Source organism: Acipenser ruthenus, chromosome 42, assembly GCF_902713425.1.
Source record: "Acipenser ruthenus chromosome 42, fAciRut3.2 maternal haplotype, whole genome shotgun sequence".
Lineage (NCBI taxonomy): Eukaryota > Metazoa > Chordata > Actinopteri > Acipenseriformes > Acipenseridae > Acipenser > Acipenser ruthenus.
Genome location: NC_081230.1, coordinates 9,149,032 through 9,161,067, shown reverse-complemented (window position 1 = coordinate 9,161,067; position 12,036 = coordinate 9,149,032). Strand labels below are relative to the sequence as shown.

Sequence of the window (12,036 nt, the reverse complement as noted above, 5' to 3'; positions counted from 1 at the left end):
TTAATAAAATGCAGTCAGAACAGCGCCTGGATTCTTCATTATTTATTTAAAATGAAACACTTACAAGGACTGTAACGGTCCTGAGATTTCACCTCTTGCACTTCACTGCCCTCTTGTGGTCTGCAGAGGGTGGTACCTCAAACTGCAGTGAGCCTGCTTCAACAGTTAAGCCACAGGCATGCACATATTACTCACTGGCCATGGTGATCTCTCTCTCTCTTGTCATTTAAACGGTCTCTCTATTTCTCAATCTAAAAGAGGTTTATTTAGTTAACTATTTGGATTTTGGCTATCCCCTATTTTAGGTAAGGTGAGAGCGTTTCAACCAACAGATTATTTTTATTGATTTATCTGATCAAAAGCACAGTTTGCAATGCTGCTGTGTAAAAACCCACACACAGTTCTGTGAATATAGTCTTGTCAAAACTTTCGTCACACAAACAAATAAAACAGGAAGACATTTACTGGCCATACATTTTTTTTTTGGTTTAATTCACTGATAAAAACAAAGTCTTTTTTTTTTTAAATAAAAAAAAGACAGAACACAAAATATTCTATAATTTAGCATTTAAATATTTAGGAACTTTTGCTGTAGAATGATCCTAGAGAAAACTGACTGTTTTTTCTGACTGTTAAATAATTTTTTTCAGAGTATGAAATCTTATCCCCAGGTCATAATAAAAGGAGTTAGTCAAAATCTAAACATGGTAGTCTTTATTTTTTTTTTACAATGCTCACCACTGCAAGAACTGGGACAGTAAAACAAACTAACAGAAAAGCACAAAAAAAACCACATCAAATTCTGTCCAACTATTAATTCCTTTTATTTATTTTTAATTATTTTTTGTATTTTTTTTTTTTTAGAAAAATCTGATATTACATAACTTTAATTTTTTTTTTTACACTACTCAGATTTTTCATTTCTACAATTATTTTATGGTGTAACAAACAATATGAACAAAATAAATTGGGGGAAGAGGTTTTTTTTTTTTTGAAAAAAAAAAGACATTAAAACTACTTAACAGATGCAGGGTAATTAAAAAGTTGAAAAGTTATGGGGATAGACAAAAAAAAAAAAGTAACCAAAAATGTGGGCGTGAGCCTAATTAAAAAAATTATAACAATAATTAAAACTCTGGACAGCAGACTGTGGTGTTATCTACACTGACGGAAACGCAGACAGACAGGCGCGTGCTGAAGTGTGTGGAGTTAGTTGGTTCCCAATCCAGATGCTTCAGATGAAAGCCTAAAACAAAGACGACATTGGAGAGAGAAAATAAAAAAAAATAAAAAGGATTCAACACATCTGAGAATAAGAGAGATGATCCACAGCCTCCATTAAGGGCATTAAAATAGGCCAAATAACATTACCATTCAAAAGATATGATATTTCATAATCCACACTTTGCTTCAAGTCAAATTCTGGAATATAAATTTTTTCGTTGCCGAATATTAATTAAATACCGGACTATACAATGCATCACTTTCATGCCATTGCTATTCAATTTAAGATGAAAAGGTTTGATTTATTGCAAACTAGAAAGCCTGCGTCATTGGATATACACAGAAATATTATTTATTTGTGAATTAAACTCTTCGATTACACCCCACTGCTCTTCTACACCTCTGGAGTCCCGGGTTCAAATCTAGTGCCGCTCACAAATGAACCGACTTCAGTCTCGATGCACCCACAGCATGACCGTACGATCCTGTGATCACGAAACGCCACACAACACATCGGTCTCAAAGAGAAAGAGGGTGGAATTTGATCACGTGTGCTTCTCTGGTTTTTAGTCTCATTTATTCTGTGCTTTGATCTCTGTGTGCTGCTGATGAAGTTTGAACCGCACATGTTTTTATAGCGTTGTTCGTACATAGTTCGGAATAGTTTTTCACAATAGTCTCCACGTGTTACATCAGCAGCCGCCTAGCGTGACCCCTTATCAGTAAAGACTACAAAATGCAACATCAGGACAAACAAGCATGCCTTGTACTAAAGCTACAACACAAGCAAGACTCCAGTCCCCTTTATTAATAAAAAACAGACATGACAAGCACAGGTTAGTTTTTCCATTTTAATGGAACAAAGCATTGTTTTCAAGACAGCGGATAAATGCATTTTTTAAACGGTGTTGCACACTACTGTGAATCACTTGACATTAGTGTAGCTAGTTATATATGTGAGTGCGTTTAGTGTTTACAAACATGCTAGGATTTCTCATTTCGAGTGGCTGGCTTTTTCAAATACAATGTCAATGACTGGATATCATGCAAGTCGACATGAACCACCCTCAATTCTGGTTCACTCGGGTATCCCATTAAAACGGGGCAGACCGCCTCCCACCTTGCCTCCCCAAGCAGCAGAGTTAGTAAGGAGAGAGCCTCCTCTTCTTGGAATTTGAGGCATGGTCAGAGACCCCCAGCTTGTCAGAGCCACTATCGGAGGTGGAGCCGTTAGGGCTCCTAGCACTGGAAACATTGAGTGCCAGCAAGGAGACTGGTTTCAAACCAAGCAGACTGGACACACAGACTGGGGTGCTGGGGAGCGGGGAGGAGGAGTCACAGGCAGAGGAAGAAAGGGGCCCAGGCGGAGGCAGGGAAGACAGGGTGATGGTGGCTGCAGAGGTGGAAGAGGAGGAACAGGAGGAAGAGGATGTGGAAGGAGAACAGAAGGGAGGAGCAGCAGCAGCACTAGTAGAGGAGGAGGGGGGCTGACAGAGGTTCATGCTGACGTGCTCAGGAATCGAGGAAGGTGGTTTAGAGGACTCTACACTGCAGAGACAGAAGGAGAGAGAGAAGAGGAATACACAGTAGGGCTGGGTTAGGGGTGGCAAGGTCATGGGGGGTGGTAGGGACCTAATCTTGCAGGGGGAAAAAAAAAAAAAAAAAAAAAAAAAACACAGAATGGAGAATTAGCAAGCTGTCATAAAGCTTACTGGCAGAAGCCTGGAAGATATACTGGACTAGGTTTTTTTTTTATATATATATATATATATAATTTAGAAGAGGGTTGTCCAACACTCCCGTTCATGATTTGTTTCCTGGTCCTGCCAAGAAGGTTTATGGAGGACTGAAGTTAAGATGAGACTCACACAATTGCAGTGTCACAGCACTGACAGGGTTAAAAACTACACCCACACGGAAAGCATGGCTTCTACAGGGGGGGGTGCAGCAATACAGCAGCCAACGATCACCAGACAAGAAAGGGACTTGGAGGCAGATTAATCTACACAGCAAGGAGGCATGGACCTATAAGGAGGCATGCTTCAGACTAGGGTCTAGAAACTAAAACGGAGCCCTCGCGCGCAAAACACACTGTATGCATTCTGCTGTATCAGTTTGTCGGTGTACCACTGCAGGTTTCAAAAGCAAAAAAATAAATTAAAAAAAAGGTGCAGTTTTACTTTTATTAGACTTCTGGACAAAGCACACGCAGTGAAATGACCCAGATGGATTCATTTTTACCAGCAACAGCGAGGAGCAAATACAACACAGTGTGAGATCAGATATCTTAAAACCTCCCAGAAGCAAACAAGACTTCACCTGGCGTGGGGCCAACCAGTTATATACTGAAGAAAAAAAAAAAGGTGGAAAGCGATCCAATAGCACCCAGCTGGATTCACAAATGAAGTCATTAAGCCTTAAAACATCCTGCTGGGTTTTTATAAATGCCAAAATGACATTCAGCTCCCTTTGGATGCGGATACCAGCCGACCAGAGACGAGCCAGCTGGCTTCAGAACGTGTCGGGCCAGCTCTGACACGTCGTGCTTTGCTTCGGGCTGCAGATATTTAAAAACCTGGCTGAAGCCAAACCTTGGACTGCAATACACCCCGTTTGTTTCATCCAGAAGCCTGATATGTATTTAGCACCTAGGATAAGACCTCACGGGCAGCTCAATAGAGATATCTCTGTGTGTGCACAGTTTGAACCATTCCAGGTTTTACCATCAGCCTAAGCTCACTGTAAAACCTAGGGTGACTCAAACTGCTCTGCAGTGGTATAATTTCATCTCCAGGTGTTCGATTCCTCCAGTTTGGGCCCCCACCTCCCTCCCTCTTACCTGGCGTTGATGAGATACTCTGCTAGGCTGATGCTGGCCGGGGAGCCAGTGATGGTGACCTGCCTGTCGGAGGAGCCCTCCACCGGGTTGGCTATTTTGATCTGTGCCCCAGACATCTGCCGGATCTCGTTGATTTTGGCGCCTTGGCGGCCGATGATGCAGCCGATCAGCTGGAAAACAATGATGATAAAAAAATGAAAAAAGAAAAAAGGTGGAGACTGAAACCTATTATAAAAATCAGACATGTTAAAAAGAAAAGGTTGGGAATAAATACATTCCGACCCATCATGGACCGTTCCTTCCTAGTAAACCAATTCACCCCCCACAAGACTAGAGGAATCTTATTTAATAGGACGCAATCCGGTCTTTAATAAGACTATTCACGTTTGTGGTAGAATGAAAATCGGCTTTCAACGTTCACTTGTTTGTAAGATTGCATTAATTCTGTTCAAGCCGTTACTGGAAAAAAAAAAAAAATTCTTTAAAGCAGAAAGACAATTGTGGGACTGAAGGTAAAGGATGCCCCAAGTCGTCTGCATCACAATTGCAGAAGAGGTTCTGTAGAAGCAAGTAAAATATATATATACAAAGAAATCACCAGGAAGACTTTAGGAGTGATTATTTGTCATTACATTTACAAGGTTTCCTTACATCAGGGGGGTTATTTAAACCAGCAACCAAACATGGAATGCCACACACCCCCCCCCCCCCCCTCCCCCAGGGGACACTCACGTCGTTTGGAATGGTGAGCTCGTGAGAGCTGGCTTGGGCAGAGGCATCCATCCCTGTTGTGAAGCCGGTGCTGCTGGGAGCCAGAGGGAAGGGGCTCTGCTGCATGGCGAGCTGGTGCAGCTTCGTCAGCTGTGGAGAGAGCAGAGGATCAGCAAGGCACTGGAGAGCACACGGCACAGCCCTGCTCAAGACGCTCTGCAAGAGCAGCAGCAGGGGTCCGAGGCTCAGGAGAGGAAAACGCAAAGAAACACAATACAATCCTCACGTTTAGTACAGTGGCCAGCACTCTTTGCTCATTTAAAAAAGTGGTTTTGAAATCTCAATGTAGATCACGTTTCCTAGACTGGATTAACACTAATCTCTCATATTTTATACCGGTCTCTTTATGCAACAAGGTCTTGAGTATTACTTGGATGAATATCCCCAAGCTGTGGATGTGTTTTTAGCAGAAAGGGACAGAGAAAGGGAGATTGAGAGAGGCCACGGGTTTGTTTATTTGCAAATACAATAGGGGCTTTAAATGACAAAGTGCCGTGTTTAAGCCACTGATAACCAAGAGCTACTGTAAATGTGTCACAACCTGGAGAAGGCTAGTGGTTTAAAAAGCAGCGTTAAGAAAGAATATCAGGATACAAGCTAAACTGCAGACAAGAAACTACACCTTTCATTCACTGAACAGAAAGCAAAGCAGATCTGCTACTGAGACGGCTGGCAATACATGGGCTGTTATTTTTTTTAATCAATTGGTTTGTTTAAATATAAAAAGGTTTCCACCCCTGCATCCGTCCACATTACTGAAGTCCTTTGGTAAAGGAAAATAAATAAAGAGAGGAGAGCAGCACTTACATCTGGCTGAGGAATGGCGTGCTGTCCTTGAACGGTATAAGCCTGCAAAAAAAAAAAAAACAAAAAAAAACCGATCAGGACAGTGGCTCAGCGCATGACCGCTTCACCCCTGCGTGCTTGCAGTCTGACACCTCCTGCCTGTGCCTATAAGGGTGGCTCCAGAGTTACGCGCCACACTCTCAATGCAGGCTGTTGTTTCCTTGCACTTGCTAAGTAACAGATAACACTGGCTTAGTATCGGCTGGTGCAATACTGTGGCTTTGTATCTTCACCAGTAACCCCCCCCCCCCCTGAATTAAATGCACTTGTCAGTTTAAAAGAAATTCCTGTGACATATGATCAAGAGAATAATGATTGATGATGTTTAATGCCATGAATGAAGTGTTAATAACTTAACTTACACAATCGCCATTTTAAAACAAATACAACACCCTGAGAATCTGATGGTGCTTGTCCAAAATGAAATGGATTCTTGGGAAGGCCAGATTAGACAGTTTGATTTCGTTTCCACCCACTCCGTTGCTATCTGAGACACAACAGGGTGTGGAATGCAGCTGCAGCACATTTTAGGAATCACGCAATGCGGGGGGGACAGAGAGAACCCCCCCCCTTTTAAAGAGGGAGGGGGGTAGGGTATTGAGAAAGAAAACACAGTAGGAGAAAAGAAAGAAAATACCTAACGAGACTTTTAAAAAAAGTAAATAAAAAAGGAGGAAATTTGGAATGGTTTCGCTTTGAATTAATTTTGGATTTACCAAACCTTTTGGGGGGGGGATCCACGTTTATTAACCCAAATCAATGTTGTTATCCCCACCTCTCTCTCTCTCGGATGAAACCAGAAGGGATAAAGAAAGTACCTGTCCACCAGCGAAGATGACCGGCGATCCGGACGGCTTGGGTCTGTACGGGATGGTGACCCCCTTAGGAGGAGACTAGGAGAGAGGAGAGAGAGAGAAAAATGAGAAGAAACTTTCCTATAGGAAAACCAGAGAGTGTTTAAATTAACGTTTAAAAAAAGCTTTACTATCGAAACTATAACAGATTAGAAACGTTGGTTACAAATCATAACACCTGCCCCAACAATGGCTATTGTACAAAATGGCTGCAACAAGCCTGTATGTGTGCAGTGTTTAATTTTACATGAAGAAAAGACTATGCAGTTGACAATTAACTGTTTAGAATTTTACCTACATTTTTAAAACTCTAAAATTAGCAGCATCCCTACTCAAGCGATGAAAACACTTTTTTGGACCAACATGCAAGCTGTAAATAAAACTGCACAGACACGTCTAATTGATGTGCAGCTAGTTTCACCGACCCACATTCACGCTAATCATGAACTACCAAGTAAAAATTAGGCTACCTTACTGAACGCAAGATTGGGTAGGTCAAGATTAGCTAGTTTTAATAGGAGGTCTGCAAAACCAGCCGCTGGAATTCTACGATAAAGTGTGTGTTCTAGTCATGTAGTGGAGAAATGTTAGAAAAAATAAAAAGGGTAACTCACACTCACCTCCAGCATGACCACGCAGACCTGCTTGACACACTCGATGATGGACTGCGAGGTGCCAGCGATGGTGATGGCGCGCTCGGTCGAATTGGGAAGCATGTCCCCTGCCACCTGCACCTGCGCACCAGTCGACTGAGGGGAGACACACACACACAAAAAAAATTACTGAACAGGCTTTTCTAAACTTATCTGCAGTTTCTTTAATAAAAATGGGGCAGCTTTATTCTAAAAGGTGTTCCAAGAACGGGATGTTTTTTTCATTATCCGTTACTCATTATTATTATTTATTTCTTAGACGCCCTTATCCAGGGCGACTTACAATTGTTACAAGATATCACATTATTTTTACATACAATTACCCATTTATACAGTTGGGTTTTTACTGGAGCAATCTAGGTAAAGTACCTTGCTCAAGGGTACAGCAGGAGTGTCCTCCACCTGGGATTGAACCCACAATCCTCCGGTCAAGAGTCCAGAGACCTGACCGCTACTCCACACTGCTGCCCATACCTCATAAGCTAATGCAACTTCTTTATGAATAAAAAGGACAGTGAGGTGTGCAGGAATGGCTGTGCACTTACCTCTCGTATCTCCTTGATCTTGCACCCGCCCTTCCCAATGAGCGAGCCACACTGACTGGCCGGGACCACGATGCGCAGGGTCACTGGAGGCCTGCTGGTGGCCGTGCTGTTGGTCATGGCGCTGCTGATGTCCTGGAGGTTACAGAGGAGAGGGCAACGGGTTCGAGTGATCAAAACACAATAATTAATTAACCGATGTGACTTGTTTTGGGGGCTGATTACAGTACAAAACCAACAAAAATATTAGGGTTCATTTTTGATTACAGGTTTCACTAATGTATTATGTATTGTTCCTCACTATCTTGTAAAGCGTTTTGTGATGGTGGTCCACTATGAAAAGGCGCTGTATAAAATAAATATTGATTGATCTGAGGATTGGGTCATTTTTGAAACGGCTGGATATTTTAGATGCCTGGTATCGCTGCCTACCAAGGTTCACAGGTTCAAAGGTTATTCCCTGCACGCACACACGCACACACACCTCCTCCAGCTTTTCGATGATCATTGAGAAGGCTTTGAAGATGGAAGTGGTGGGTCCAGCGAGGGTGATAATCCTCTCTGGGCAATTCCCTTCAGAGATGTTAATGCGAGCACCACTCTGTGAAAGGGGAGGGGAAGGAAGGACACAGCTCTTAGTTCAACCGCTAAAATCTGCAATTTAGAATTACTCAAAGGTCGAACGCAAGGGCGTAACGAGTCACTTTCTTCACACGATACGGCATGCATTGCGTGCACTGTAATACTGCGAAGACCCAAAGCACAATTCTGCGCAGTTTTCCGAATGAAGAAGTGCAAGATGCAGTTAGTAAAAATACACTCTCCCTATCAAGTAATTAACACATCAACTCACCTCTTCTCGCATCTTCTTCACAGATTCTCCTTTCTAAAACAAGAAAAAAAAAAGTGGCATTTAATGACTGCGTCACCTCGACATCCCAATCTAGATATCCCACTGTGCTTAAAATGATTTGCCTCATTTTCTTTGTTACTATAATACAGTACAATGTGATTTCACGTTTCCCTGATTAGTGCTCTTCTGCGGCTATTTTAACCTACAGATCGTGACATTTCACAACAACCCTATAGCCCAGTTTATAAAACCACACTAACCTTGCCAATGATGCTTCCAACTTCCTAAAAAAAAAAAATCAATAAAAACAGTCAATTAGCATGTCGCGTGTGAAGGGTTAAGGAGACAGCAGAGCTTCATGTTAAGAACTTAGATCCCAGTGATAAGCCAGCGAGTGACTCTGTGCAGTAACACCTGCTCGGAGGCACTGAAGTGCACATCCTCTCTCGATGACTGAATTGCTCATCTCTGCTGGAGTGGCGTTGGGGGATTTCAGCCCTTTCTAAAAGGCTGACCTCGCCTTTCAAAAGACAAAGACTTGCCATTGTAATCTCACAGCCGTCTGGACTGAGAAACCGCGTTACTGCAAGCGTGGAGCAACTTGGGAGTAAAAGAAACTGGAAAGTATTTATAGAGTCAACATTCGTCACTGTCTGCTGTGTGTGAGGAGGCATTTTAAATGAAACAACCTACATAAAACACAGACATTATTACAATAGCAACTTTATGAACTGGGTGAAGATGTATGGTTTTATATAGGTAAGCAGTGTGGAGTAGTGGTTAGGGCTCTGGACTCTTGACCGGAGGGTCGTGGGTTCGATCCCAGGTGGGGGACACTGCTGCTGTACCCTTGAGGTACTTGGATTGCTCCAGTAAAAACCCAACTGTATAAATGGGTAATTGTACGTAAAAATAATGTGTAAAAAATAATGTAATGTATGTAAAAATAATGTGATATCTTGTAACAATTGTAAGTCACCCTGAATAAGGGCATCTGCTAAGAAATAAATAATTCAAATCAAGATTTATATATATATATATATATATATATATATATATATATATATATATATATATATATAGAGAGAGAGAGATAGAGAGATAGTTTTTTTTTTTTTTTTTTAAAAAGATCAGCAGTATTTTAGTTGATCATCGTATTCCAATTCTTGGTAGCTGTATGTATGTATGTATGTAAGTATTCATTTTTTAAACCATAACTATCAATTTAATAAATAAAAAGACCTGATGGGAGCAAAGCCTCACAAAGGAATGGACTTGGCAAGACCCCAGTTAAGATCTATATTATTTATAGATGCTCGTCAATTCTGCTTCCCTCCCCCAGCAGCCCGAGCTCTAGCAGCAGCCCCACACCCCCCCCCCCCCCCTTCCACCCCCCACTTTACCTTGCCGTGCATCAGCAGTCTGATAGTGAGGGTGACATTGAGTCCGCCTTCAATCACATCAGAGTCCATGATGGAGCAGCTTCAGCTGGTGAGGGAGGTTCTGGAGAGTGGAGAACTGGCGTCTTTGGTCACAGGAATGGAATCTTTTGAAGCAGAGAATGAAGGACATTTAAAGATTAGAAATGCCACACACACGCAGCTGGGGAGAGACGTGCCGCTGCCAATGTATACAGACTCCACATCAAGCGCTGGCTGACGGTGCATTTGGGAAAACAGGAGGAAGACGACTTCAAAAAAGTTGCACAAAAAATAAATAAATAAAAAGGCTATGAAAAAATGCACGGCTGTATTTGCTTTAGCATTGGGGATTGGTCCGACATAAATACAATTTCTCTTGTATATCAAATATCACGTCATAGTTCTATGCAAATGCATGTGGAGATGCTGTAGACCGGAGTAGTGTTGTTTTGCGTCTCTAATTGCTCTGGTAGGCTGCTGACTACAAGGTTACATTCTTTAAAAAGGGACAAACAAAGCCTGGCAATTATTTTTTTTAACACGGTCTTAGTGCCGTCAGAATCGAAGGTCCACCAAAAACAGTTTAAATTTGTCGGTATTATCAATGCTCTGTGGACGAAACTTTAAAAAGGACGTACACATATTAAATTAAAATCATTTAAATGAAAGTTAAAATCACAAAGGGAGGTGCTGTTAATGCGACTGCCAAGGCGTAGTTAATTAAATGCCCAGCAAAAACAACAAGGCCTCGATTTAAACTGACTTCAGCAAACGCATTTCATTTAATGCGCTTGAGATCCGAGGGGGGTTTTCATCTTCTCCGTTTCGTATACAATCTGACCTACGCTTATTCATTACGAGTAAAATATTTTCTGCAGAGAAACAACTTTTCAAACGTATTTTTTTTTTTTTTGTACAGTTCGGTTTTAAAACGCACCCGAATTCCACACATTATAAAAATTAAAATGATTACAAAACATTATACAATACAAAATCGGGGGCCTGAACAAACAGCATCGTTTGGGCGGCGTGCATCGTTTGATGCCCTTTTCAGTTTGTTAAATTGTAACAATGCAAAATAAATTAAAATGCACTGGTTACAAGACCAGAAACAAAAAAAGCAGCATGCAATAAACGTGCACGCCGTTAAATACAAACAAGTAACGTTTAAAAGACTAAAAACAAGGTGTCTTTTCATATTAAAATCGCATTTAGCCCGTCCTGTATTATTCCCCGCATTGTGAGCGTGTGTCTGCGCGGCCTACGACTCCCTACACAGACTAAAGCCTGTTCCTGCCGCGGCGCTCGCTTTCTTTCTAAACTGATTAAAAAAAACAAATAAAAAATGAAAACCCGCTTACTTGTTCCGTGTCCAGGGGGAGGGTAGGGTCTTGAGGGTAGAAGGGGAGAGGATCGGGTGGGTAAAAACCCAGGGGGAGAGTTTAAAAAGGAGTCGGGGAGAAGGGAAGAGAGACGATGAATGGTGTGCAGCTCTCTCTCTATCTCTCTCTCAAGCACAAAGACAACACTATACCATCCCTTTCAACTCTCAACTTTCAACCGACACTCCCACTCCCTTTTCAGCATTGCAACTGCGTAGAAAAACTATAAATAAGCCCTGACAATCCCCCACCAGGAGGGGGGAACGGGGTAATTTCGGTATAAAAAAAAAAAGAATATGACAGTAAATCTGTATTTAATCGTATTGGAAAAACTAGGCTAAACTGGCCAACTACGTCACAGTTTATTATGAAAACGTTTTTTTGGTTTTCTTTTGTGAAATATAACAAATAGTAACTGGTTTAAATTCTAGTAAACAAGTCTATACACATGTGACCACTCGCATTACGTTAATAAGCGATTAGATAAAATCGTGTTGATGAAATCGCTTGTAGGCTTGTAACCGTGCTGGTTTAGTTTCTTATAGTCAGGCTTGCAATAAATTTAATAGTACACAGATATATTCACATACATAATGCTGACTATTGGTCAATTCAGTATTAGCTGTTTATTGTAGCGAGGGGATACGCAGG

The 12,036-nt window shown here is 41.6% G+C and overlaps 1 protein-coding gene across 2 annotated transcripts; it reads right to left on the bottom strand.

The window, feature by feature from the left end:
- Nucleotides 1–699: 699 nt before the first annotated feature.
- LOC117401068 (poly(rC)-binding protein 2) lies at nucleotides 700–11,564 on the bottom strand. Of its 2 annotated transcripts, none has more exons than XM_034001498.3 (12): nucleotides 11,365–11,564; nucleotides 9,986–10,128; nucleotides 8,843–8,866; nucleotides 8,583–8,615; nucleotides 8,214–8,330; nucleotides 7,733–7,864; nucleotides 7,155–7,283; nucleotides 6,499–6,573; nucleotides 5,642–5,683; nucleotides 4,796–4,924; nucleotides 4,064–4,233; nucleotides 700–1,246 (listed from the first exon to the last, which is right to left on the bottom strand). In XM_034001498.3, the coding sequence occupies exons 2-12, from the start codon at nucleotides 10,052–10,054 to the stop codon at nucleotides 1,210–1,212; spliced, it is 957 nt and encodes a 318-aa protein (XP_033857389.1). In that variant the 5' UTR covers nucleotides 10,055–10,128; nucleotides 11,365–11,564; the 3' UTR covers nucleotides 700–1,209. The 2 variants fall into 2 exon arrangements, with proteins under 2 accessions (XP_033857389.1, XP_033857387.1); XM_034001496.3 differs by having other exon boundaries at nucleotides 7,149–7,283; nucleotides 11,365–11,563.
- Nucleotides 11,565–12,036: the final 472 nt, after the last annotated feature.

What these genes read in the sequence shown, in the direction of transcription:
- LOC117401068 (XM_034001496.3), bottom strand. Translation starts at nt 10,054, where the DNA reads ATGGACTCTGATGTGATTGAAGGCGGACTCAATGTCACCCTCACTATC. An exon ending in TCATCGAAAAGCTGGAGGAG is followed by an intron (nt 7,865 to 8,213) that starts GTGTGTGTGCGT and finishes TGTAACCTCCAG; the next exon opens with GACATCAGCAGCGCCATGAC. An exon ending in GAGTATCTCATCAACGCCAG is followed by an intron (nt 1,247 to 4,063) that starts GTAAGAGGGAGG and finishes TCTTTGTTTTAG; the next exon opens with GCTTTCATCTGAAGCATCTG.